This window comes from Oryzias melastigma, linkage group LG3 (genome assembly GCF_002922805.2).
Source record: "Oryzias melastigma strain HK-1 linkage group LG3, ASM292280v2, whole genome shotgun sequence".
Classification (NCBI taxonomy): Eukaryota; Metazoa; Chordata; class Actinopteri; order Beloniformes; family Adrianichthyidae; genus Oryzias; species Oryzias melastigma.
In genome coordinates this window covers 14,483,125-14,507,004 of record NC_050514.1, presented here as the reverse complement: position 1 = coordinate 14,507,004, position 23,880 = coordinate 14,483,125, and the positions used below count along the sequence as shown (strand labels likewise).

At 39.0% G+C, this 23,880-nt stretch overlaps 1 protein-coding gene across 5 annotated transcripts in view; it reads right to left on the bottom strand.

The window, feature by feature from the left end:
• Nucleotides 1-3,419: 3,419 nt before the first annotated feature.
• The window catches only part of lmo7b (LIM domain 7b), a 26,166-nt gene continuing 5,705 nt past the window's right edge, over nucleotides 3,420-23,880 (bottom strand). For 2 of the 5 annotated variants that reach the window (XM_024296110.2, XM_024296116.2), the window contains exons 5-30: nucleotides 23,400-23,506; nucleotides 21,802-21,832; nucleotides 20,183-20,296; nucleotides 19,936-20,098; nucleotides 18,754-18,904; nucleotides 14,941-15,000; nucleotides 14,179-14,341; nucleotides 13,736-13,881; nucleotides 13,498-13,654; nucleotides 12,713-13,357; nucleotides 12,216-12,557; nucleotides 9,882-9,996; nucleotides 9,234-9,395; nucleotides 8,996-9,156; nucleotides 8,852-8,915; nucleotides 7,881-7,906; nucleotides 7,696-7,806; nucleotides 7,512-7,595; nucleotides 5,822-5,997; nucleotides 5,650-5,694; nucleotides 5,389-5,441; nucleotides 5,163-5,325; nucleotides 4,907-5,086; nucleotides 4,715-4,814; nucleotides 4,042-4,144; nucleotides 3,420-3,947 (exon numbers count right to left, since the gene is read on the bottom strand). In XM_024296110.2, coding sequence (XP_024151878.1) covers nucleotides 3,925-3,947; nucleotides 4,042-4,144; nucleotides 4,715-4,814; nucleotides 4,907-5,086; nucleotides 5,163-5,325; nucleotides 5,389-5,441; nucleotides 5,650-5,694; nucleotides 5,822-5,997; nucleotides 7,512-7,595; nucleotides 7,696-7,806; nucleotides 7,881-7,906; nucleotides 8,852-8,915; nucleotides 8,996-9,156; nucleotides 9,234-9,395; nucleotides 9,882-9,996; nucleotides 12,216-12,557; nucleotides 12,713-13,357; nucleotides 13,498-13,654; nucleotides 13,736-13,881; nucleotides 14,179-14,341; nucleotides 14,941-15,000; nucleotides 18,754-18,904; nucleotides 19,936-20,098; nucleotides 20,183-20,296; nucleotides 21,802-21,832; nucleotides 23,400-23,506 — 3,645 coding nt within the window. In that variant the 3' untranslated portion in view covers nucleotides 3,420-3,924. The remainder of the gene's footprint in view (nucleotides 3,948-4,041; nucleotides 4,145-4,714; nucleotides 4,815-4,906; nucleotides 5,087-5,162; nucleotides 5,326-5,388; nucleotides 5,442-5,649; nucleotides 5,695-5,821; nucleotides 5,998-7,511; nucleotides 7,596-7,695; nucleotides 7,807-7,880; nucleotides 7,907-8,851; nucleotides 8,916-8,995; nucleotides 9,157-9,233; nucleotides 9,396-9,881; nucleotides 9,997-12,215; nucleotides 12,558-12,712; nucleotides 13,358-13,497; nucleotides 13,655-13,735; nucleotides 13,882-14,178; nucleotides 14,342-14,940; nucleotides 15,001-18,753; nucleotides 18,905-19,935; nucleotides 20,099-20,182; nucleotides 20,297-21,801; nucleotides 21,833-23,399; nucleotides 23,507-23,880) is intronic. The other 3 variants (XM_024296111.2, XM_024296115.2, XM_024296113.2) reach the window with 3 other exon arrangements.

Here is a 23,880-nt window from a genome sequence, read left to right as displayed (position 1 = left end):
TAGCTGTACAGAAAGACTATTAGCAAATGCCACAAGTTCATTTTTTAGACTGGAGTCCATGGCACTTTTCCACTGATGGAGTAAAGGACAGAAACCCTTCTCTTCCCTTTTACCACTTAGAAACTGCTTTACTCATTTCCTGTGTGAGTGCGTTTAGCAAAAAACTGTTTGTTCTTGCCCCATTAGAAGTAGGTCACATTATGTTTGCCTCGGAGTATTCAGTTTCAGCTTCTCAAAACAAAAATATTGAAGTTGGCATTTAAATGACTGATTTAATGTTTTCCATTTTTTATCGAAATTTACAGTATATGTAGCAAAAAAAAAAGATTGCTGATCTGTCAGTATATTTCTTTGTTGCAGCAATGAAGAAAAGTTCGACTGCAAGTCTGTATTTTTCAAGTAAACACTGCTGCATTTGAAGCTACACTCACACCAGCCTGTTTATGGCACATTTAAGTGACCACTTCTAATGAAAAGTCTAGTTAAATGTGTATTTCAGGCTTCTGAGCTAAAAAATCTTGTGTTCATGCTTCACTATGTACATTTTTAAAGGGCCTATGGAGTGCAAAAATCAACTTTTTGAGCTTTTAAGTGTATTGCATGTTCTTTCCTCACTATAAACAACCTCAAATAGGTATTTTGATCCATTCATGCATTTCTGAGCAATTCTCTCAGAACTGACATCACAAAGTGAGAAAACCCCTTTCAGGAAGAGTCTTCTCTGCCAGAACTGCCCCCCAGGGTAACAAAAACATGCACTTTCTCAGTGAAGCTAGCAGTTAACAGCAAAAACACTTATATTAAATGTACAATACCCTACATCTTCCAAATATATCCTGTATTCAATGAATTCCAGGTCTAACAGGCGCCTGTTGCTTTAGAACCCAGACTCCTTCAAGTCCCCTCCATCCCCCGGGTCGGGCACAGTCGTGCAGACACCGTGTGCATTTGTGTTATGAACCAGTATAGCGATGGTCGGGGCTACATATCCATCTTTGCAAAAATGAGGATGTTTTTTTTTTTTTGGGAGAAACAAGCCGACAAGGCTGGCTCTAGGATGATGTCATGAAATGAGCAGCACCTCAAGGAGCGAAAGGCGGACCCTCACAGATAGAGGTGGTTTCCTTCCAGGAAGGAAAAAAAATACAACTAATTTCACAAATAATTTTTAATGATCATATTTATGGATATAGCTTACTTAGAAACGTTTAAGAAAAGCAAGACAGACTCTTTTAGTCAGTACAAAACGTGCAGCCATTGAATGCATGTTGAAAGTTAAGCCAGTTGAACTTTGATTTGGTAGTAGAATATGGATCACGTCCCTTTTCATTCATGGAAGCGCCAATCGTTTAAAAATTGATGATGGGAAAAAAATTTATAATTGCAGGTTTGTGTTGGGTGTAAATTCTTTGACACCAAGTCTGTCGTATATTGGAAATAGAGCTGTGAAAGAAAAAGCCTGGAGCAAGTTTCACAAGATTTGTATCACTTTGACATTTAACGTCAGGCCTCTAACTGTACGCACATGTATGCACTAGTTTGGAGTAGCAACAGTACAGTGTGAGAACCACATGGTGAAAGCGCATTCAAAATTTGCGTGTTTAGCATGTTCTTGAACATGTCCTATATGACGCAGTATTGTTGGCACGAGAAACTGCTTCAAGTATTTGACTTGCATTCACCAATAACCAACAAAAACATGTTTTACTGAGTTTTAACACTAAAATCTTAAAAATAAAAATGCTGCCAATAATATTTTCTAACAAACCAGCTCTTCACGTTTACGTGGAAGAAGCTTACACAGCTGCATCTCATGATGTTGGTCATGCTAATGTAGAATATCATCACTCAAGAGTGGATTACATGTCTGCATTAAAGCTTTCTGTGGAGTAAAGTCGCAGAATGAAACTGGATCTTAGACTGTGGATATGTATGTACTCATTTCTCAACCAGAAACTAATTTCAGGATGTCTCCGTATTTGAAATGGCTTTCAACATGTTTCTTTAGGTCCCATCAGAATATTTTGACTTTTGATGCAGCAACCTGCATGAAATCTCCACATGCTTACCATATGTGATCTTTATGATTTAAAGATGTTAAGTTGAATTAAAACTTATGAGATCCCACACATAGGAAGCTTTTGTTTATGGGTTCCAGATATTTACATAAAAAAATAAATTGAACAAAAAGAGAAATAAGTAAACAGAAGACTTATCTGTACTGATCAGTAGTTAGGAAATCATTAATTTTCACAAAACAACTACAAAACACAAATTTACTCTTCGAGTCCATTTCATTCATTTTTGCATTTTATGCAACTTAAAGCAAAAAGTCCAAGTTTAAAAACGTATTTTTCAGAGTATTTATTTTGCACATCGTTTCGTCCCCAGGTATTTTGGGGGTATTTGCTTGTGTATTTGTATGTTTATCCTTTGCGGAGTCCTGCTCCGCCATGCTGCCCGACTCCACCCCCTGGAGGAGATTGCAGCCTCCTTCCCTCCTCGTCTTAGTACTGTCCCTCTGGTTTAAGTTCCACTTTAGGTTCAGTGAGTGGTTTTGTTACTAATCTTTGCTGAATCTTTGGGTGACATCTTCAGTTTGTTAGTAGCCTTTATGCTGAGACGTGCCTATAGATTTAAGTTTTTGTTCACTCACCCATCTGTCCTTAAACGGCTGCACTGCCAGCCTTAATTGCCTATTTTCTACCTCTCCACTGGGGGTGGAACGTTTCACGCATACAAGGTGAAAGTTTTACCAGTTAATTTACTTTGAGGATATACAAAATATACCCTTATGGTTCAGTTCTCTTTCAGTGTTATGATCAGTGAGCAAACTACCATCTAAACACAAACAAAAATGCTTTAAGGTCAACATTTATTTTGAAAAGCTGACTGAGATGTATTGGAGTTTGTGTGAAAGTTGGTAAGACTGTTTTGTGAAACACTCCACCACGGTCAGAATATAAACGTGCAAACAGCACACCCACCCCATTTCTCTGAAAACATTTAAACTCGTCTGGTTAGCCTGTCCACCTTCAGAGTCTAAAACTGAGATAAGAAACTTTTTTTTTTTTTTTACCAGTTAACTTCCTGTTTTTCACTCATATTTTATAATCCAACCAGAAATTCTGCCATACTTCTCTGAAATGTTGATGCAACACATAGGGAGTGTTGTATTACACAACAACGTGCAAGGCCATCAAAAGCCCCAGCCTTCTTAAATTCAGAGAATGAAAGCTGCTTTCACATCCAAACTTATCAGTCGACGAGGAGTCCTTTACAAAACACGTGAAAGGAAATTAAAGACGCTCAAATCATATTATTACATTTGAATGATCTCATTTCCAACTGTCCTTAAATCAGCCTTGAAACCAATTATGCCACCATGTGGCGAACAGATGAACAACACAGAAGAAAAGTGGATACTTGGTACACTTTATTTACTGAAACTCCTTAGTACAAAGGCACACACACCTGTGCTGAGTCATTCCACTGTGCACATTGTGACATTTAAACAGTGTGATATAAAAATGCACCTCCACCTCAGAATTACAAAAACGGCTGATCTTTATTGGATTGTCAGAATTTACTGAGAAAAGTACACACACACAGGATCAGCAGCAACTTCAAAATTCTTCAAATAAATCAAACCATTAAGTTCCCTATTGCATTTATTGCATCTACATTTTATGGAGATTTAGGACAAAAAAATAGACACTCGAGCCAAAAACCATAAAAGCAAGATTCAGAATCTACTAGCAGATCCTCAAATTGTCAATCACCTTTCATCACATCCTTCAGTTTATTAGTAGTAAGGAAACAAAAGCCCATGGTTATCTAGGAGTATCAATGTTTGGATTATTTTCCTCAATAGTGGATGCTATTTGTTTAATTCACTCTACAATCTGGAGCACTGTCTCCTGGTCAGATGAGGAAGGCACCACTTGCTAAAATGTATAGAAAAGATCAGTTTTATTATTAAATTTTGACTGAAACAGAAAGAAGCTCACAGAATCAGTAGGGGTCACTGACAATACTCACACTTGAGTTGGAAATAGCAGTGTTCACAGTAGAGCTTCCTGTTTCGGACGCGAACCTGGACCCGACTCTTGGTTCCACCAAGATTTCTGTTGCAGCCCACGCACTGAGGAGGACGGGGAAGTGAGAGAAAGATCAATCTACAAGAAAATCCAGCCGATGTGGAAAGAGGAGCTTTTGTGTTGAAATCCTTCACCCGATTGTCTGTCACCCAAGCACAGAACCAAGCTTTGTGTCTGCGTGAAACCCTTCAGTACAGTAGAACATGCACGCTATGCCTGCACAGAACTGAGCTGCAAGACTGAAAGGCCTTCACAACTGTGCGCTAATGATCCAAAGTCAGCTAAATGTGGAGGTAGCAGTCTCCTGAAAAACTTGTGGAATGAAAGCACTCTGCTCCCACTCACACAGATCAGAGCAGAAATGGCACAGACGCTTACTTCCAGAAGTCTATCCAAAAAGTGTACAAAATAGACTTCTTAGCTCAGCAAAGGAGTAGAGCAATGGATCTCATGCCACATGGGGAAGCCATAATTAGGTGCAATGACCACATTTCAAGTTTGGTCACAAGGAACCACCAGGTGCAAAAATAGAGAAAGTGGTTGAAATGCCATCTATCGAAAGCAGATACATTTTAAGGTTGTGACTGCACCTCAACCCCATGGTGACCTCTCACCTGGAAACAGGTGTAGTGGAAGAAGAGGCTAAGCGCCTCTATGACCATGGCTGCACCACTACCCAGGACACGCTCACACACACAGCAAGTCCTCCAGGCACTGAATGTCCAGGAGCAGCACACGTTATCATTGGGAGGCCAGAATGTACATGACAAGTAGAGAGGGATGGAAAAATCACACCCAACAAGTACCTGCCATGCTCCACGTATGCATTTCTCCCTGGTGGCACTGATCCTGTGCTGTAGCGGGAAGACGCCGCCCTGGTTGGAGTACAGTAACTTCCAGTCGCAGAATTTGAGCGGGGGTAGGTCAACGTAGGGGAAGGGTCTGGGGGTTGACGCAACACGTCCAGGTTGTCCAGCGACTCATATCTGCAAAGAAGAACCGAAGGAGAAAAGAATGAGGATTGAATGAAGCTAATGAAGGTGGAAAAAGCACTGGACTCACCTTTTTATGGACATAGAAGGAGCATCTTTGTGAAAACTGTTGCTGCGCTGACGAATCCAGCTGTTGTCGGTCAAAAGCTGATTCCTTTTCTTCATTTCCTCTAAAATCTGCTGCCGCTCCTGCTCGGCCTTCGATAGGCGTCCTTTTCTTTTGCTTTGGTCACCTGAGCGAAAGGTATGTGGGGTTAAACGTATGCATTTTTCTTCTATATATTGGCTTAACTAACCTGTGGTCTGCCTGGAGGGAGCAGCTAGTGCTGAGGTGGACAAAGACTTGGCCCTGTAGGAGAAAAATAAATACATTTTTATACCTAAATCTGTGATGGAGACACAAATCTGCACCACATTGACCTGGTCAAGTATGCTTTGGCAGGCAGCACTAGTTATAGCAACAAAATATATGTCTTATTTCACTAAATGTGGTCATGCAAGTTTACAGATAAATCTGTTTTTTCTTTAGGTGAAATCAGAATCTGGCTTGTTCTGACCTGTATGCAGAGGACAGCCGAGCAAAGCCACAGGAACCCTCAGCCCTGAGGTGGAGCATTAGCAGCAACAAGGTTCAGCAAAAGCAACAGAAGGCACCGCAGCAAACAAACCAAAAACACCACTGTTCAATAAACCACATCGTCTGTGTGGAAAAATCAACCATTTCTTTACCAGTCTTTTTCAGCGGTCTTTTCCGTGTGCACACACTGCACATGATTCCGGTGTTTTCTCTCCGATTCTTTCAGGTCTCTTTCAGGACTCTGCCTTTCTTCTTGACTTTTCTTTGTCCATCCATTCACATGGTGCTGAGAGCTGGAAAAACTCTCATGACTCAAGTCAAACACATTCTAAACACAAGAGGGAAATAAAAATATAAACATTTTACTTTAACTAATTTCAGAATTCAAACATTTTAGCAGTGGCGGGCCGTCAGGGCCTGCAAGGCCTTCTCTGCTGGCCTAAAAATATCTGAATCACAGACTGATATTAATTATTATTTATTTCCGTGAATACGTATTCTATAATTCCAAATGCTCTGTCTTCGTCCTTTCATTGCTGTCTCCCTGGTTGCGCTGCTTCCAGACGTGTATTTTCCTATTTAAGCATTAACCAATCACATTGCAGCACCATTTGTTGCTAGGGTCAAAGAAATCTGCCTGAAGGCCTTCACAATCAGTTCTGCGGGCCCTGTAGCATAAAATAATGGTCCACCAAACTGTTGCTTCAACCAATCAGATCTGGAGGAGACCACGTGATAGGCCAGCTAGCTGGCCCACGGAAACGTCAGGATTTTCACGCGCTGTGATTGGATAATCGGAGAGTGTACTAGGAAGACCTGATAAACTGAATCTGTAGCGACCTGCACAGGCAAATACATCGAATTTAATAGCTGGTTTGTCAATCCACAATGGCTGAAGGAGGAGAAGAAATGGATTTGGTTGCAGACTTACTGTCAAAGCCGTTTTCAAGACGGACTTTTCAAGAAAAGCTGGACATTGTTAAGCGGGGTCGGGCAACTCCGAAGCTAGCAAGCCCCGTGTCCACTGCTTCTGTTGAACGGACATTCTCAGCCCTGAAGCGAATCAAAACTTATGCCAGAAATACGTCAGGGCAGGCTCGACTTTCAGCATTAGCTTCCATGGCGATAGAAAAGGACTTCTTGATGGAACTAAAACGCACAGATAATCTGCACGACAGAGTGATTGAAATCTCCTTGAGGATAGAAAGGATGGATTTTGTGTACAAATAATCCGGATTTTTGGTGAGTAAAAATTTTGCTATATACCTAAATATTATTGCAATTTTATCAGGTTATTTTTTTAATGCTTTTTTATGTGTGTCGCAGTTGTACCTGCAGTAGACGTTTTATAGCCATAAAATAGTTATTGAGGGTTGGGTTGATTCAGATGGAGCACTACTGAAGGCCTAGGTGTGAAATGCACGGCCCGCCACTGCATTTTAGGAACTTGAAATGATGTTCAACATAAATGTGTTTATTACTGTTATCCTTTATTATTATTAGTGAACTCTTTTGCTAACTTCTAATGTTTGAGTTTGATCCCATTACTTAAATATTGAAGGCTGACTTAGTGCATTTCTACTGTGCCTCTTAAATTTTCCAGCAGTTATGTTTACTGTAATTGTTCACAACAAGAATAAACATCACACACAACCCCAGAAAATGAGATTGAAATATAACTAAAATGTTGCAAATATATTTAGTTTCACATTTTGAAGGACCACAAAGTGACATGAGAGCAGTTAAGTCTCAGTGGAGTGAAAAATAGTACTTTACAAATTGTAAATGACCAATTTAGATCAAATTTGAGGCTATTAATTAAAAAAGAAAAGTAGGAAGTACCTCTGTCTTCCTGCCTTCCACTGCATCCTGCTGGGCTCTCTGCCATTCTGCCTCCAGCCTCTCCTGATCTCGTTGGTATTGCTCCTAAACAAAGATACAAAAAGGAGCAAAACTACTATGCGACAACACTAAACTTTAACATTTGGTCTTGCATCTTCCGCTTGTAAAAAATACAAATAATCACCTGTAGAAGGCGCTCTTGTTCTTCCTGCCACTTCTCCAGGCGCCTGCGATCCTCCTCACTGTCCCAAGACCAGGAGGAGGAGGAGGGTCTGAGGGATGGCACCTGGAGCTGCTGACGCAGACAGATGAGATGAGATCACAATGCCACAGACTAAATCAACGTTAAACACTTGTGAAGTCACTTACGTCAGATATTGCAGATTCTGAACCTCCTGTGAGAGGAGATGATCAGTTAGTAAAAAAAAGATTGTTGTGCCGATCTTAAAGGCTCAAATATCCACCACACTGCACATGCAGAGCATTGCATCCCTTATTAAAAACCAAAGAGTCCATACACACAAATATATATTCTGTTGTAGGCCCCATGAGCTCAATATAAGCCTTTCCCAGCAGAAGTAGACTGAAATGCATTAGCCTGCATGCACAGAATCAGTAATGTATACAATCACTGAAAAACTACAGTCATGTGCAACTGCAACACAAACCAAAGATGTCCCTGCAGTGCATGCCAGAAACTAATCTGCTTAGTTCACTTGCTGATGTTGAACAAACAGGGAGTTTGCACACTTCAAAATCTAGCAAACTGCTCAAAACAAACAGAAGTGACAGACGGAGCAAACATTTACCACACAAGTAAACCCATGAGCTGATTCCTGCAGAGCCTGGAGAGGGGAGCCAGTGCAGGACGCGCACGAGGAGCATTAACAAGCACAGCACACAAATCTGTGACCGGGCTACGTTTTCCATACAGAACGATAAATACATGCAGTAAACAGGCTATACAAGCATGGCGCTTCAGTCTGGAGTTTGGTCATGCAAATCAAGGAGATTTACTTTAAAAAGTTGCAATTTTTTGCTACAATTAAGAAAATTATAGTTTTGAGGAACAATGAAACATAACAGCAACGATTTGCAATTATATCTAAAATTGTTCATTCTTTGTATAAATACAGATAAGCTAACCAAGCCAAGCCAGCAAAGCTGTCCCAAGTAGTTTTCAGCCCAACATTTTACCTTTCTCCTTGAAAAACTCGTCTCTTCTTTTTTTATTTTTCCTACTAACACTATAATCTACACACACAGGAAAGTGCAGCTGAAAACAATGAGGGCAAAATATTCTGTATTTAAAGTAGAGAAATATACTTTTTGGATGTTACCTTTACTTCTGGATGCAACAAGATCATCTTTAGGCTCTCCACTCGTGGCTTTGACCTCCTTTATCTGATAAAAAACAACAACAAAACTTCAATTTCAGGTAAAGTACTAGGAAAGCTTGGCATTATGGTAAATAAAATGCTCACATTGGGACTCTGTTCATTGAGTTTGGATTCTTGTGCGTCTGTCATCTCTGCAGAGTTCTGACGATCCGCACAACCGATCAGAACTGGTGCTGCAGCCAGATTGAGGGTCATCCTGCTTTGAGCTGGCTGGTTTTTATGGCTTTCCTCATTGCTGCTCCAATCTGGGGTGGCGGGAAGGGAATTATTGATCAAAGAGTCTTTTTAATGCAAATTTTAAAATGTCAAGACTGTTTCTTTCCTTTGACGCCGTAGCGCCGAATGTCCATCGTCAGAGTGCCAGTTTGCAGGGAAGATGCCATCTTGTCCTTCCACAGGTTGTGGTTCAGGTGCATCACTGCGACTCCATCCACCGCCACGATTTCATCGTCCGCACGCAGCCGACAGAGCTCCGCAGGACTGCCTGCAGGAGCAAGAGGTGCCCGGGAAAATTAAAACGAGGGCAAAACGCCACGAGACACCAGGTCGAAGATTCATGTTTACGCTACCATGAAGTGAAAATAAAGCGGGAGCTTTGTGATCTGGGCCGATATGTGGGCCAGTAAGCCGAGACGACATCACAGCAAGTAAGTGACACCACTGCCACTTCTTCATTATTCATGTTTACATTTTAAATCACTTAATTCATTCCTTTAGGCAGAGAAACACGGGAGAGAAGTCATAACTGTTTGTGGTAAATTACCTCTTAAATATTTACATTTTGTTAATATATTAGTTCAAAAACGTTAATCAACAAACCAAACTGATGAGTAAATAGTAGGAGAGCACACAAAACATGTGTTTGCACACAGTAGAATGACAGCCTCCATCACGGCTTTTACAAGACAGAACCCATTGTTATCCATGACAACAATTACACAATAGATTACAGTAAAGTTACAAATCTTACCAGGCTGAACGGTTTTTATCCTCGCCCCTTGTGAATCCCAGACAGTCTTGAAACCAAAGTCTGGTACACTGTTTGGTTTGAGAGTCAGAGTCACTCTCATGTCACTGTGTTCAGCCTGAAACAAGGACACGGTCAAAATAAGACACCCTCTGATCCAGTGTCCTGAGCTTCCTGCTGGTAACTGGAAACCTACTACACCAGTAACTGATATTGGAAATTATATTTTTTATAAATCGCTCGTCAGAAACGCTTAGTACTGCAATGAACAGATTTAGACTTGACAGCTTTCATCTGCTTACATTAGGAGATGGAAAATAGTCACAACCCTGGTATTGGAACTATTTTAAATCAATCAAATACATTTAGTCACTGATGATTGGCTGAAATTCATCAAGCAACAAACAAATGAACCAAGACAGTTTTGTGCTGGTTTATTGTGTTAAAGACACACATATGCAGTTTACTCAAATTATATTGCAGATTTTTAATTCCATTTGGGTTTTTTGCTTCATGACGAGCTGTGTCATCTGTAAGGGGAATTCATGCTGCTGGTGAGTTGAGCCGATTCCAGGTCCAACCACATGAAGATGTTTGTTTTAAATTGTTCTCAGAAATTAAGAAAACTGGAAAGAGATCACTCAAAAATACCTCGTGAGTTACTGAGTTGCATCTTTAAATTTCTATGAAATGTACTCTACAATAGCAGTGTACTCTACAACATGCCGCTAAAAATGCAAATACATTTATTTGTTATAGAAACCTGTAGTTGTAGTTCAAGTCAAATTTAGAATCTTTTTGCATCTAATTTTACATTTTTGGTTTAATGGTAAATGCCAACCATATTTTTTTTTAAATAGAAGGCATCAGAGCAATTTTATCAAGATTGTTTTTGCTCAAATGTAGCAGATCTAAATAAAAGCAATTGAAGTTAGATATGTTGGTAGTAATGTGGAGTTTACCATCAATTCTGAGACATAGAACAAAAACACTACTAACCTATAGTCCAAATTAAAGTTTTGACTTCTGACTGCAATGATGACCTTTATTTTTATTTATCTACTTGTATGCAAAAAAAGTGTTTAAAAAGGTTATTTTTTCCATAGTTGTAAAGAAAAGACATCAAGGGGTTAAAACAACAAACGAAGCACTCTGTGTTAAGACTTCTACAGTTAACCCTTTCATAAAACATGTTTAGGAAAACTGTTGATTTAAAACACTTTGTAACAATTTAACTGATTCAAAATTGTGAATGTCTCCATCAATAAACCACAAAAAGATCGTTTATTATTAAAAAAACTAACTGGTTTATTTTATCAAAAGATAAAGACGGGTTTTATCAAGTCTTTGTTGATGACGTCTTGACTGGCTGTAGCATGGAGTAAAACACTGGCACCTGTTGGTCAAATATTAAAATGACTCCAGGTCTATCAAGTTATTCATTTTAATTAGTCAATTGACCTTTGAAGTCACTCCCGTTATGCATTATATGTCTGCAGATTAAAAGAGAAGCAAGTAATTCCAGACCAATGTATGGAAAAAGTATATTCAGGTATTCAAGTGTTATTATCTTTTCTCTTGTTAGGTGGTCATTACAAGGAAGTCTGAATCATTTTCCTTTAGCATTAAATCTCCTGCATGCTGCACCAACTGAAAACTATAAACCAGACAGCCTGAAAAGTCAGATAAAAAAATAAATAGTGTTGCACTGATAAAAGTGCTAACAATTTGTAGCAAATACAGTTTTAAAATAATTTTAGAAACAATTTAAAACAACTTTGTCAAGTGTCAACTTTAGACAAAACCTTTTTATGCATGAATTTAGCTTTTTTGATTTTGTGTCTAAAATCTAGTTTGAGAATTTAATCACAGAAATGCAAAGGCTTTAGATAATGACCGGTGCTTAAAAGGTTTTTATGCCTAACGTGTTTAGAAAAAAGAAAACAAAAGTGTACAAATGATTAAGATCTGTAATTTGTTGATTTCCTTCTTCAGCAACTTGACCTATAACTTTGCTATTTTTTCCAAATGGTTTTATGACTGTCAGTTTTTATTATAAATATATTTTACACTGCAAAGATGAGCATATGTAAAAACTGAAATTGAGTTAAGGCAATCTAGCCCCCAAATTACCTTTGTTTTGTTTATTGCAGACAATTTTAGTGATGTCAGTAAACAATTGGTTGCAGACTGATTACTGATTCTTATAGGGCTCTGTTGGAGTAGGACCTTCACATAAAGCAGGTGCCAGGATCTTCCAAAATAGAGCTGGATCCAGGAAATACATTTCCTCAGTTTTTTTTAAATGTACACACCAACATGGATGTTACAACATACCTTGAATACATCAAACGTTGACGACAGCGGGAAATGCGAGTCGCTGCTGCTGTAGTACTGTGGGCTTGTGTAAGGCTGTGGTAGTGTCCTTGTGTAGGCCTTCTGGGGATGGAGAGTTGTCTGAAGAGAAGGCTGCATGCCGGAGAAAGCAGCATTGTTTGCGTCTTCCCTTTGTTCTGCGTGTTTCTGCTTTGCTTGGTTGGCTTTTTTCTGTCTGACTGATGCCTGGTACTGACCCCTCAGATGAGCAGCAGCAGTCTGCCTTTTGAGACCCAATTTGCTGGGTGGACAATGGGAATCATTCTTTTCAATGCTTAGTGGCAAACCCTGACTGTCCTCTACCTGTGGGGGGGAAAAAAAAGAAAAAAAACACGAATCAAGCAGATAAGACAGAAGGCAACAATTTATTTTAGTCAAGAAAAACAAAAATACCTAATCATTAAAAAAAACAAAAAAAAACAAACAGGCCCTTGAGTCAAACTACAGTTAGAACTCACGCTGAGCACTCTGGGTAGTGAAGACACCCTGGGCTGCTTGGATCCAAAAGGTCTAGGTGCGATAGTGATGGCAGGGGAGAGACGGATGCAGCTCTCAGACTGGCGGTAACCCCGGGGAAGGCCGGCTGAGGTCGACCATGTCAAACTTCTGCTCAAATACTTTGAGGAACTTGCAGCTGGTTGGAATTTGGCGCCCCCTGCTGGCTCCCCATGTGACTTCTGACTCTCCTCTTGGGATTTGTAATTCTGATGCAGAAAGTCCTGTGTGGTTGCAGCTCCATCCTTATCAAAATTGGTAGTTGAAACATTTTCTTTAGATTCAATGTAAAGAGTACTTTTGTCAGAACTTGACAGACGTGGAGCAAGAGTGTGTCTTTTGGTTGATATGAGGATCTCTTTTGGCTGTGTGGTTTCAATAAGAGAGGAGAATTGTTGTGTTGAAGCGTTTTTTGGCTTGGTCTGTTCTGGAATGTACTGGGGAGAAGCTCGACTCCATGCAGTTTGAACTTGAGTTTGAGAGGTGAAGGATTGCTGCACAGAAGGTGTTGTAGCTCCATCTGATGCCAAAGAGGCAATATAGGTGTCTTCACCCAAGATACTCTGATCAGAGGCAGGCTGAGGTTTAACAGATAATTCTGGAGAGGACTGAGAAGATAAAGGTTAATGTTGGCGAGATCTAAGATGCAACAGGGTTTAAATCTATTTTTTCTGGCACAAGCACCTTTTGTTATATTCACGTTAGGCTTATTCATTCAATGCCATCATAAATTAAAAAACCTCCTTACCTGAGTTGCATTTTTGGGACTGCATGGAACCTCAGTGGCATTGCTGCGAGCAAGTGGCGCGCTAGTATGTGGCCTGAAATCAGAGCCAGAGGCTTTTGATGGAGGGGAGATGGAGTATGGACTGGGAACAGAGTGGTGCTTCCAAATGATGTGATCTCTGAAGGAAAAACAATTACAGGAATCTTAAACACATTTAAGTGGATTTTAATTTATCATTTCAAACCAGAGCTGTTCGTACCGTTTTATTGGGCCTTGGGCTTCATTCTTTTCAAAGTCAGCCATCGCCCCGTTGGTCATCTGGGTAATTACGTGCTCCCTGTCCTGTGAGCTTCTGAGAAGATCAGACTTTCCACTTCTGCGACGAGTTTTCCACTTATTCAAGTCCTGAAGCAAAAATACAGCATTGATGGCACGCATTTGGTTAAAAAGCTCAATAATCCTCAATATTTTACCAAAAACAAACTATAGATACAGATCTGTTTAAGAATTGACTGCTAATCAATTCTGTGACAAAACTGAGAACGTTCAAAACTCCCCAACAACTTATACTCAATTGACTGTAGACGGTTTTTGATCAACTATTGTAGATTTGAGTAAAGAGGCAAAACAGAAAAAATAGAATAACAAACTCAAAAGTGGTCCTGGTAGACTTTTTATTGCCTTTAAAAAAGTCAGACTTACATCCTGCCACTGAGCTTCACTGTCCTTGGCAGCCACACTGCACCTCCTCTTGTCCTGATTCCACTCGCTTGCTGAGCCAATGTTTTTGTCTTTACCATAAAGGCTTCCATTGGTGACTTTGCTCACAGGATACACCATGGGGATGTCACTGAGGGATTTGCTCCTGAGTTCAGACAAACAAGCAGGCCGCTGAAAAAACTTGCAGGGAGGAAAACTCCCTTTTAACAGCAATAGCCATCTAACAAATGTAAAGAGATCCACAAATTCAGATAGCATTGTAGAAAATGTGATCCACTCCAATTACTGGATAATCTTGGTGGTTTAGAGACTTTTGCAAAATGGGTTGATTTCTACAAATCCAGACTAAAAAATAAAGCTGTGATGCAAAGTTATCACAAGTAAGCAGAGAGAAATGATTTGTAGCATCCTTGCACAACAGCAGGCCAATGCATCTCAAAATGCTGAATGCCACACACAAGCAGTATACTTACAAACAACACACTCTGCATTAAGACAACACAATTCTTCACAAAATGTGAGCAGGGAATGTAATGCAGAAGTCCACAAGAAGAGAAGTGGATGCAATTGTTATGGGGAAAGTCTGACAAAAGTTGTATTAATTTCCTCTTTAAAGAAACACATTCCCAACGTAGGTCACATGAGCACACTGAATGCAATGAAAAACATGCATGAGGTTAGTAGTAAGCAAGCACATAAAGCTAAAATGGTCAAAGCTGGACAAGTTTCAGCTTTCAGACTCACCAAATCCAGCCAGGGTTGACCTGAACTGGTCTGTCAGGCCTGACCTGGATTTGACTGATTCTACAGAACCAAAGAGGGACACGAGTACTGATAAATGTTAAGTCTAAACTATACATAAAAGGGTTAAAAACAAACGAGCATGGTTAGAGTTAAAAACAAAAAAAGTCAAAACATTTGTTTTCACTATATTTTAAACTTTGTTCTAAACAATGCAGCAAAGGACTCAGACCATTTAGTAGTTGATCAAGATGAATTTATTTCTTCACACTAATGTCAGGTATCACCACAAGGGGGGAAAGTGCCAACCAAAATAGGATCTGTTATTGCCACAGGGGCTTGATATTACATTAGTCATGTCTAACAAAAGCAAATGCGTCACTCAGTAGGATTCTGTCAACAGCTCCACGATGGCATCTGAAGTAGTACAAGACTGCTCACTGTTCCAAGACAAAAAAAAAGAATTAAACTGCAAGACTTGACCACACTTGAAATAAATGTATATTTTTTAAAGGTTGGTGGGTGGAAGATCGGCCTTAGAAAATGTTCTCAGAGACGCTTCACAAGGCAGCAGACGTTGAATGCTGGGAGTCCAACTCTTCTGCAAAAGCCAAAGCTTTCTGGCTGCAATCAGAGTTGAAGGGGACAAGAAAGAAACAGGGAAAAAAAATGGGTGATTATACATTTAAAGAAAAATAAAACTTGAAGGTTTAATCGGTCATTGTTAAAAAAAATGCTAGACATTCCAAACAATACCCCCTCTTCAAAAGCAAAGGTTTCTGCAAATTCAGGTTTGTTTAGCTTAAAATTAATTTCTGTTTTCAAACCAGCATTTTGGTTAAAAAGCCATCATAAACAGACAAAATTGCTTCCATCAGGATGTTAACTTTTTTCTATAAAAGTCTTCACTCAAACTTGTAAATGAAGCTGTTAATTACTTGCTAAAGCAAAGCAAAAAATAAAGTTTCTTAAACAAAATTTTGTTCAGCTTAGCTGTTAATTAGCTTGCATTAAGCTGACCTCTGAACTGTAAGGATAAAAAAAAAAGTAGACATCAGACCTTAGGCGGAGCATCTTACGATACCAGGGTCGCCTCTGGGAGCCGAGATAGATCCTCTTCACACGGACATCCTCTTCTGGCGTCCAGTATCGAGGCAGGAAGCGGTTATGCTCAGGATTGATGGATGTCTGATGGAGGGTGAGCCGCAATCGCCGAAAATACAAGTCATCAAGGATCGGATCTGCCTCTGTATAATCGTCGTCTGAGTCTTCCTCACAGGGAAAGTGGAGGACAAACTCTTTATCAATGGCACACTCAGGGGGAGGTACGGCGCTGTGCTGAGACAGCGGGGCGTCTACGGCGCTGCGGTAAAGAACGGTACATCCACATTCGTTCATTCACAGCAGACAGGGATCAATACAGACAATCTTTTAATAGAGATTAATCGCAGGGAACCATATTAAAACTGTTTTTAATCACGGCGTCTGAGCATTATTGAAAGCACGGCGGTTAAAGCTGTGGTTAGATACTGCCTGTCAGCTTTGAAGTAGGAATGTGATTGAGGACCACCATCTTCTGCATGTTAAACTATCAGTTACCAACCTTACACTTAAGTTCTTGTTTCAACTATGCACGCTTTTCCTAAATACATGCTGATTTTTTTAAATGCCACTTGACACCTTTAAAATAAAGTGTTGACTGTATTTTTAAAAATAAAACTAAATAAATAATCCTGCTCCCGAAATGCCATGCCAGTGGTGCTTGGTCAGCTGCAAGCTCATCCAACCTTATCCGACTTCTGCCAAACCATTCACTGGACAGGCCCTCTGCAAATGTGGAGGAATGCAGAGGAAGAAAGAATTCTGACGGTTTATTTTCTTTACACAACACCATAAACAGAGGTGGTTGTAAATATTTACATGGCAGCATTAGTATTCAAAGTTTTTTTTTAAAGGTTACATCATCATACACTGTCTTGCTTTTTTTTATCTCTGTGGTTGCGGTTTAAGACCACAAGTGCGAAAACATTCTTAAAGACCAACTCCAGTAAAAATATTGGTTTTGGCGTTTTTAACATGTTCCTGTAGCATTTTTCTCAAAATTGTGGATGTGCATAAAATAAAATAAAGATTGATACTGCATTTCAGAGTATGCACTTATTTAAATTGGGGTGGCTCAGGATCAGTTGAAAACCGCAGTATGAAAAAGCTCAGGTTTGTGACGCATAAACTGCCATGGGTGACTCAGTCTCCCTTCTGCGCTCATATTCTGAAGCATCCACTAGAAGACAAATACATTCATTAATGTTTTCCTTATCTGAGCTGCGGTCAGGGTCAAAACAGTTGCAGTTTTTTTTTTTTTTTGCTACGCTAATATTAGCGTGGACTAGTGAGGTGCAATAAGCTAGCTGGAGAGAGTGTGAACAAAGAGTTAATGGGAAATTAGCAAAAATAACGTTCACGCCAACAGTCCCACCCACAACCCAGAGGTGACTTTCTAATGAGCTCCTGCTGCACAGCAGAACATATGTCCTAAACCCCCCAGGACATTCAACTTAAAAACTGAATAATCATTATTAAAATACCACGGGGACAATTAAACAATGGGAATAAAATATAGCTGGAGAGAAACTTTTTTAGATTCCAAAAAAAGTATTAAAGCTGTCTAAAACAAAAAAATTATTTTTCCTTAGTTAAAATGAAAAAAAGTCTAAAGAGGAGGACATTACCAGTAAGAAATATACGTTTCTAAAATAACGTTTGCAGTTAGAGTTGAAGTCGCCCATCAAGCAATTAAACACAATTTGATATTAATCTTTAACTGTATTATACAAATAACTACTTTACTTACTTACTTTATTTATATGTAATTGGATCTCTATTCTTAAAAAAGGACTGATTCCATAGCATCCAAAATAAAATAAAACCAAAAGGGAGGTATTTATGGAAAAAAAAAAAAAAAAAAGCATGGAATGTGGTTGATACTGCTGTTTGAAGAGGATTTTAACACCATTATTTTCCAACATCCCAAAGCAGCTTTTACTTCAGAATACACAACCCCACCACCAAAAACATGAACAAAAACCATTTCCTAATTACTTCTGCTGAATGACAAGATAATGTAAAGAATGTGTTACATGATCCTCTTTTAAAATAATTGGTGTGAAGGTAAAGCAATAAGGCAAACAGAGCTACAAATTTGTGAGCATTGCAAAAAGTATGTTATGCCCCAACAGTGAGCTCACAAATTTGCATGGTAAAGCATTACATCATGACTAAATATAACGATATCAAATAAAAAATGATTTTAGTTATAATTTCCAATTGGAAATTCCCCAATAATGAGCTCCAAAAGTGTGAAATTTATGAGGGCAGACTACAGAGAAAAGTCATCACTTCTATCAAAAATACAAACAGAAGTGACACCACAGAGAATTCCTGGGAATATCGCCAGTCTTTGTGGAAAGCTACAGTAACAGCCTGTTGAGGCTGAAAATCATATATTGTTCAGATATGTGTAGTTTTAACAATGTAAATGAAAAAAAAAAATCACTAAAGTCAAAATAATAAAATTCCCCACAAAAAGATGTCAATGTGTATTGAACAAGTGATTTAAATAAATACATATTTTAATCACTCAGAAAATATATATTAATGCTTGCAATTACATTTTAAAATATCAAATGCAGTGCAAAAATGAATTAAAAAAAATGAATAAAAATAAAATGCAGACAGCCTTCTCTTCAGCTACTGATAAGTGAGTTAGGAGCATGCATTGCTTTTCTTTTATGTGCCAGCAAACACGTTTTTCTTTACCTGGGGAGTGGACTGACTCCTCTTCTCGCATTATCATCCCGCACTTGTTTTTTTCGAAGTGGTGTTGGTACGTAGCCTTTGTTTCTGTTAGCTGAAGACGGCCTGTCCTCCATTCTGTACACCTGCTCAGATTCTGCGTCACTTCCACAACCTTGAGACGGCAGAGACAAAACAGAAGGAAAAGGATCATCCGCTTTAGAGAAATCATCTTCTGAAGCAAAAACTCTTGAGGTTGAAATAGAATCAGTAAAACAGAAAGGAAAAAAAATAACCTTTGCTGAATGAAAGCGAGAGTCGAGCCTTCGGGAAGCTTTAAGCCAACAATAAGCCCTCTCAGCTAACGCATACTTTTGCCACTGCTTTGTGGAACTTGTCACATTCTATTACCGTGCAGCCACAGCCACTAGCAGACTAATGACACACTGAGGTAAAAGGATCAAGAGGTGAGATATCTTGTTACTAGAGCACAGAAAGCTACAATAAGCTTAAGTTTTTAATGGAGTTTTTTAAAGTTTCCACTAAATTTGAGTTCCTTGTTGTAATGCATAAGTATAACCACAAGATGGGAGAAATTTCCAAACCCTCCAAAACAATGCACTTCTGCTTTACCAAAAAAAATAGTTTCACAAAACCTTAAAGTACCACAAATATCCAAGTACTCCGAAGCCTGGTTGAAGCTACATCTGTAATTTACATATCTAATGGATCGGAGGCACACATGACTGCAGGCTTCAGATCCATTTCACCATGTATGTCACTTCTCTTTCAATGCTACTGTCACATGTCCAATAACATGGCCCAAAACCCATTTTAACTCTACCTGCTCCATGTGTTTCAGTACTTGTACTTTAGCATTATTTATTTTTTTGTACTTCTCTACCCATATGATGGCAAGGTACTACTATTGTATGCTGCAAGTGCCTTCTGACTGATTTAGTGAACCATATGGTTCTTCTCATTTCAAGCGTTTTATGGTATTGTTGACCTTCTGTTGATCTTGCTTATGACAAATAAACTATAAAAACTCATATTTGTTTACAACTGCAGGGGCTATAAGGTCAGGGCGATGAAGAATAGGACTTTGGCTTTCAAATGTTCTTTCCTTTCTCATGTGGGGCAGTATGTATGACATTCAGAATATACAACCTATTTACTAGGCCAGTGGGCAGTACAAGCATGCACCTTCATCATTTTGGGATAGGTATGTTTGCAGAAACTCAATGTGTTCCACTGAGTTCCCTCTTGAAACACCCGGTGCTGTCCGCCGGCGTTCCTCCGTCTCCAACTCATGGCGCTCTTTGTGTCCTCCATCTCTTCCCAGCACGTTACTACCATCTTCTAGAGCCTAAAATTTAGAAGTCAAGGTTGAAATGAATGTTCAAAAAATATAGAAATGTAATGTTCAAAAAGGCAAGAATGAGTAGTTTACCTTGGACAAAGCCAACCCCAGCAGTCCTTCAAAAGCTTTGAAATTAAGCTGAGGACCACTGTAGAAGGAGTCCAGCTGAGCCTTGCGACCCAACCAGTAGATTGTGATCAAAACCTGAAAGAAAAAAAAAAGTAGAAACCTTTGCAAACAGGGATACAGTTTAACCACCTTGCTCTTTGTTAGCAAGGTTAGAGGCTCCTTTAGCATGTTTGCAAGTTCACACACAAAAGAAACTAAACTAAGAAAAATCTAAAGGAAAAAAAAAAGAAAAAAATATACATCACCAGGTTGGTATACAAAAACCTTAAGGACCAGCAGTGAAAACAGTGGGGAAAAAAAAGAAATCAAAGATACACAGATGACATGGCTCTGGTGGCCCCAGTCTACCTCCTATAAACAGTTAACGCCCAGAATGACCTTGAAAGATTACAACTTTTTGGAGCACAACTCTCCAAAGCCAAGCAATAAAGATTTTTCCCATCATCCCTTTAAATCGTGACTCTTTTCAAACAAACAGCAAAGCAGCTACAAGCCATCAAGTACTTCAGTATGAAGAGGAATGCAGGAGAAAAAAAAATCTATAAACTAATGAAAGCCTTTTAGACAAGAGGTGAAACATAAAAAAAAAAAAAAGTCTATTCGAACTTAAAATATATAAATATTTCCAGGATGAATGAAAAAAGGAACAGATACTTGGCTTGTCAGTCCAAACATTATGATTCAATGTACAACCCCTCATAGCTATTGGTTCCTTCAGGGTCTCAAACTGCTACAATGACAGGTAAATCCATCATTCAATCACATCCCTTTAGACAAACTGCAGAGGAAACATCGTCATAGCAGATCCACTTATCCCCTGAACTAAACTTTTTTCAATTAAACCAAAGCTTTTTTAATTAAAAACATAATCAGGTTGTAGACAAAAAAGCCAATGGCAACAAAACCTCCATTCTTTGTTTAAAAAAGATAATTAAAAAAAAAAATTAAATCAGTGGTTCTAGTAAGCAAAACCAGGGACAGATCACTTGTTTTTGTAAATGTTTTTTATAGATTTAAGAACCTTTTATTCAAAGCTATGCCAATGTGCTACAAAAATGGCCCTGGCTGTTCAAGAATTTGGGTATGTGGATGATCCACATACATAATAAATTTCAGTAAAGTTCAGATTCAAAAGCTTTTCCTCCTGCGTTTAACTTTAGCTTTTCTAGATTAACACTGAATGACAAGTAGCTCCTCTTTAAGTTTGTTAATCTGGTTGGAAAAACATGGACAAAACCCTAGATTTGATTGAACTCCCATTGACCCTAATTGGTAATTAAAGAAAAAAAATGCAACACTCAGTTCAAAGAGGGGTTGTTCTGACAAAGCCTCATTACCAAGAGCAACTTGTCAGCTGTTGTGTGGCTCAAATGAGTCTTTTGGGATAAACAACCTCATGAGCGTGAAACATGCGAGATGCCATCAGCACACACAGGCATATTTACATGAAACATTCAGCATTCACATGTGGAAAAAGAACAAAAACGCACGGAAGCTCGTCACAGGTCATCATTCATGTGTGTGAACACACATATGTGGTATTCTGTTAATAGGTCCAGGAGGAAAATAAACAAACTTACATTTTTTAGTCGTCTCTTGCTTTCATCATGCCTGAAACAAACAAATATTCAAAAAGGAAATGATGCGGTTTAAAATATCACTTTGCATCCTCATGACTGCATTAACAGATATGAGCACTGAAATGGAACAGATAAGAAAGCAGCTCGGAAAATACTAAAAAAAAACATGAAAGTCTTAATCTATCTAATTTGCCAACTTTCCACTAATCAGCTACTTATCAGGTTTTATAGACGAGCAAACCTTCAGCTCTCATGAAGGAAGGGGCTGTTAGCCAGAGTTTATTACTTTGACCATGCAAAGCAGCTGCATCCAGATACCTTAATCTATGAACGCCTTTCCATTACTCTCAGGTAGCTCAACATCACCATACAAGTCATTTCCAAACTGATCTGACATTCGTACAACTATTGTTGATATTTTTTGTTAAAAAAGAAAACAATACTTTCAACCTGTTGAGCTAAAATATTTAGCCAAAAGGTTTCAAGTATTAAAACTCCTCACTACACACTTTATCCACTTTTCTCACACATACATGAACATTTTTCACATTGTTGTTTAAACTCTCAAAGTTCAGACCAAAGATTTATGTAGATTTAGAGAGCTGCACGTATCTGGACAGGAGACACACATGGAGATTGATTGACAAAGTCTCCAAACAATCAGGACACAGAACAGGGTGTGCTGTTTAAATAAGAATAAAAAAAAAGCAGCATGCATAATTGTACTAAAAGAATCAGCGAGAATGCGAAAGGTGAACTACAATGCAGAAAGGGAACACTGTATTCTGTTCTGACAGGGTTTTTAAACTTGCATTTTTAGATGCTTTCAGATAAAGGCACAGACTATAGAAGGGTGGAATTAAATGTCACGTTCTTTGTTGGTCTAAATCGCGTGGTAAGACTGGAGGGAGAATAAATAGAAAAAATAAATAAATAAAATCAAGGGTCTCTGATAAGGATGCCACGATTCCGTCAAGCTTCGATTCGATTCACTGTTTCAAAGTCACGATTCAGATTTTTTTTCCCTCAACACAATGAATTAAAGGTATTTTAAAGCCAAGAATGTTTTCTTTTTGCCACTTACAAACTGTCTTTTAATTTTGACTTGTCATCTCAACTCTATACAGTTAAAATAATTAAATCCATGAAATCAAAGCCCAAAGAAACTCTTCAGCTTCTGTAATAAAACAATGCGCAACTTAAACTTGAATCTAACAGTTGGTCCTTGAGCTTTGGAGAACAAAACCATCAAAATCACCACCCAAAGCTCGCCAAACATGTTCACCATGAACAGATGGAGGAGAGCATACCTACTGTTTTCTGGGGAGCTACGTTGATTCTCCAATGTCCGCGTTTCTGTATTTTAGTTTTTATCTTGACATATTTAAATGACTTAGAAGTTGTCTGCAGCTCTCACTCAAGCTCAAATGAACACATTTCACACAGTGAGGTCAAGAGCATGTCTAATACAATGGATGATCTCATATTTTTCTAATATTACTGATAGCACTGCTATTCCTGTCAGATCAACAATATGTATTCCTCTGGCTTACTTTTATATCTAATTAGCAAAGAAACAGCAGTGTTTTAGCACACACCTGAGCGTCACACGCGTGGACAGATCCTGCAGGTCACCCGGATGAAACAGCTGAGATTCATTAAGTCCTAGTTTCCCACAGGCCTTTAGAAAAACATTCACATTATCCTGCAGAGGAAATAAAACACTTTATTCTTTTCAGTTATTAAAATGTGACAATGAAAAACAAAGGTTGCATAATGCTGCCATGAGATTTACTTTGGTTTTAAGAGTTGGCTACGTTTTTCAGCTAAGTTAAAAAAGATCAACAATAAGTATAAAAATGTAATTAAAGCCGCAAGCGGCGTTGGATGGCCCGCAGTCGCTACCCGCCGTCCCCCTCGCCGCTGCCCGCCCTCGCTGCCCTCTCCCTCGCAGCCCTCTCCCTTGCCGCCCGCTCATACGCACCAACGCTGCACTCGCTGCCCGCCCCTACGCACCATTGCTGCCCTTGACGCTGACCTTTGACCCCAACTCGTCTTCTAAGCAGCCACTATGCACCA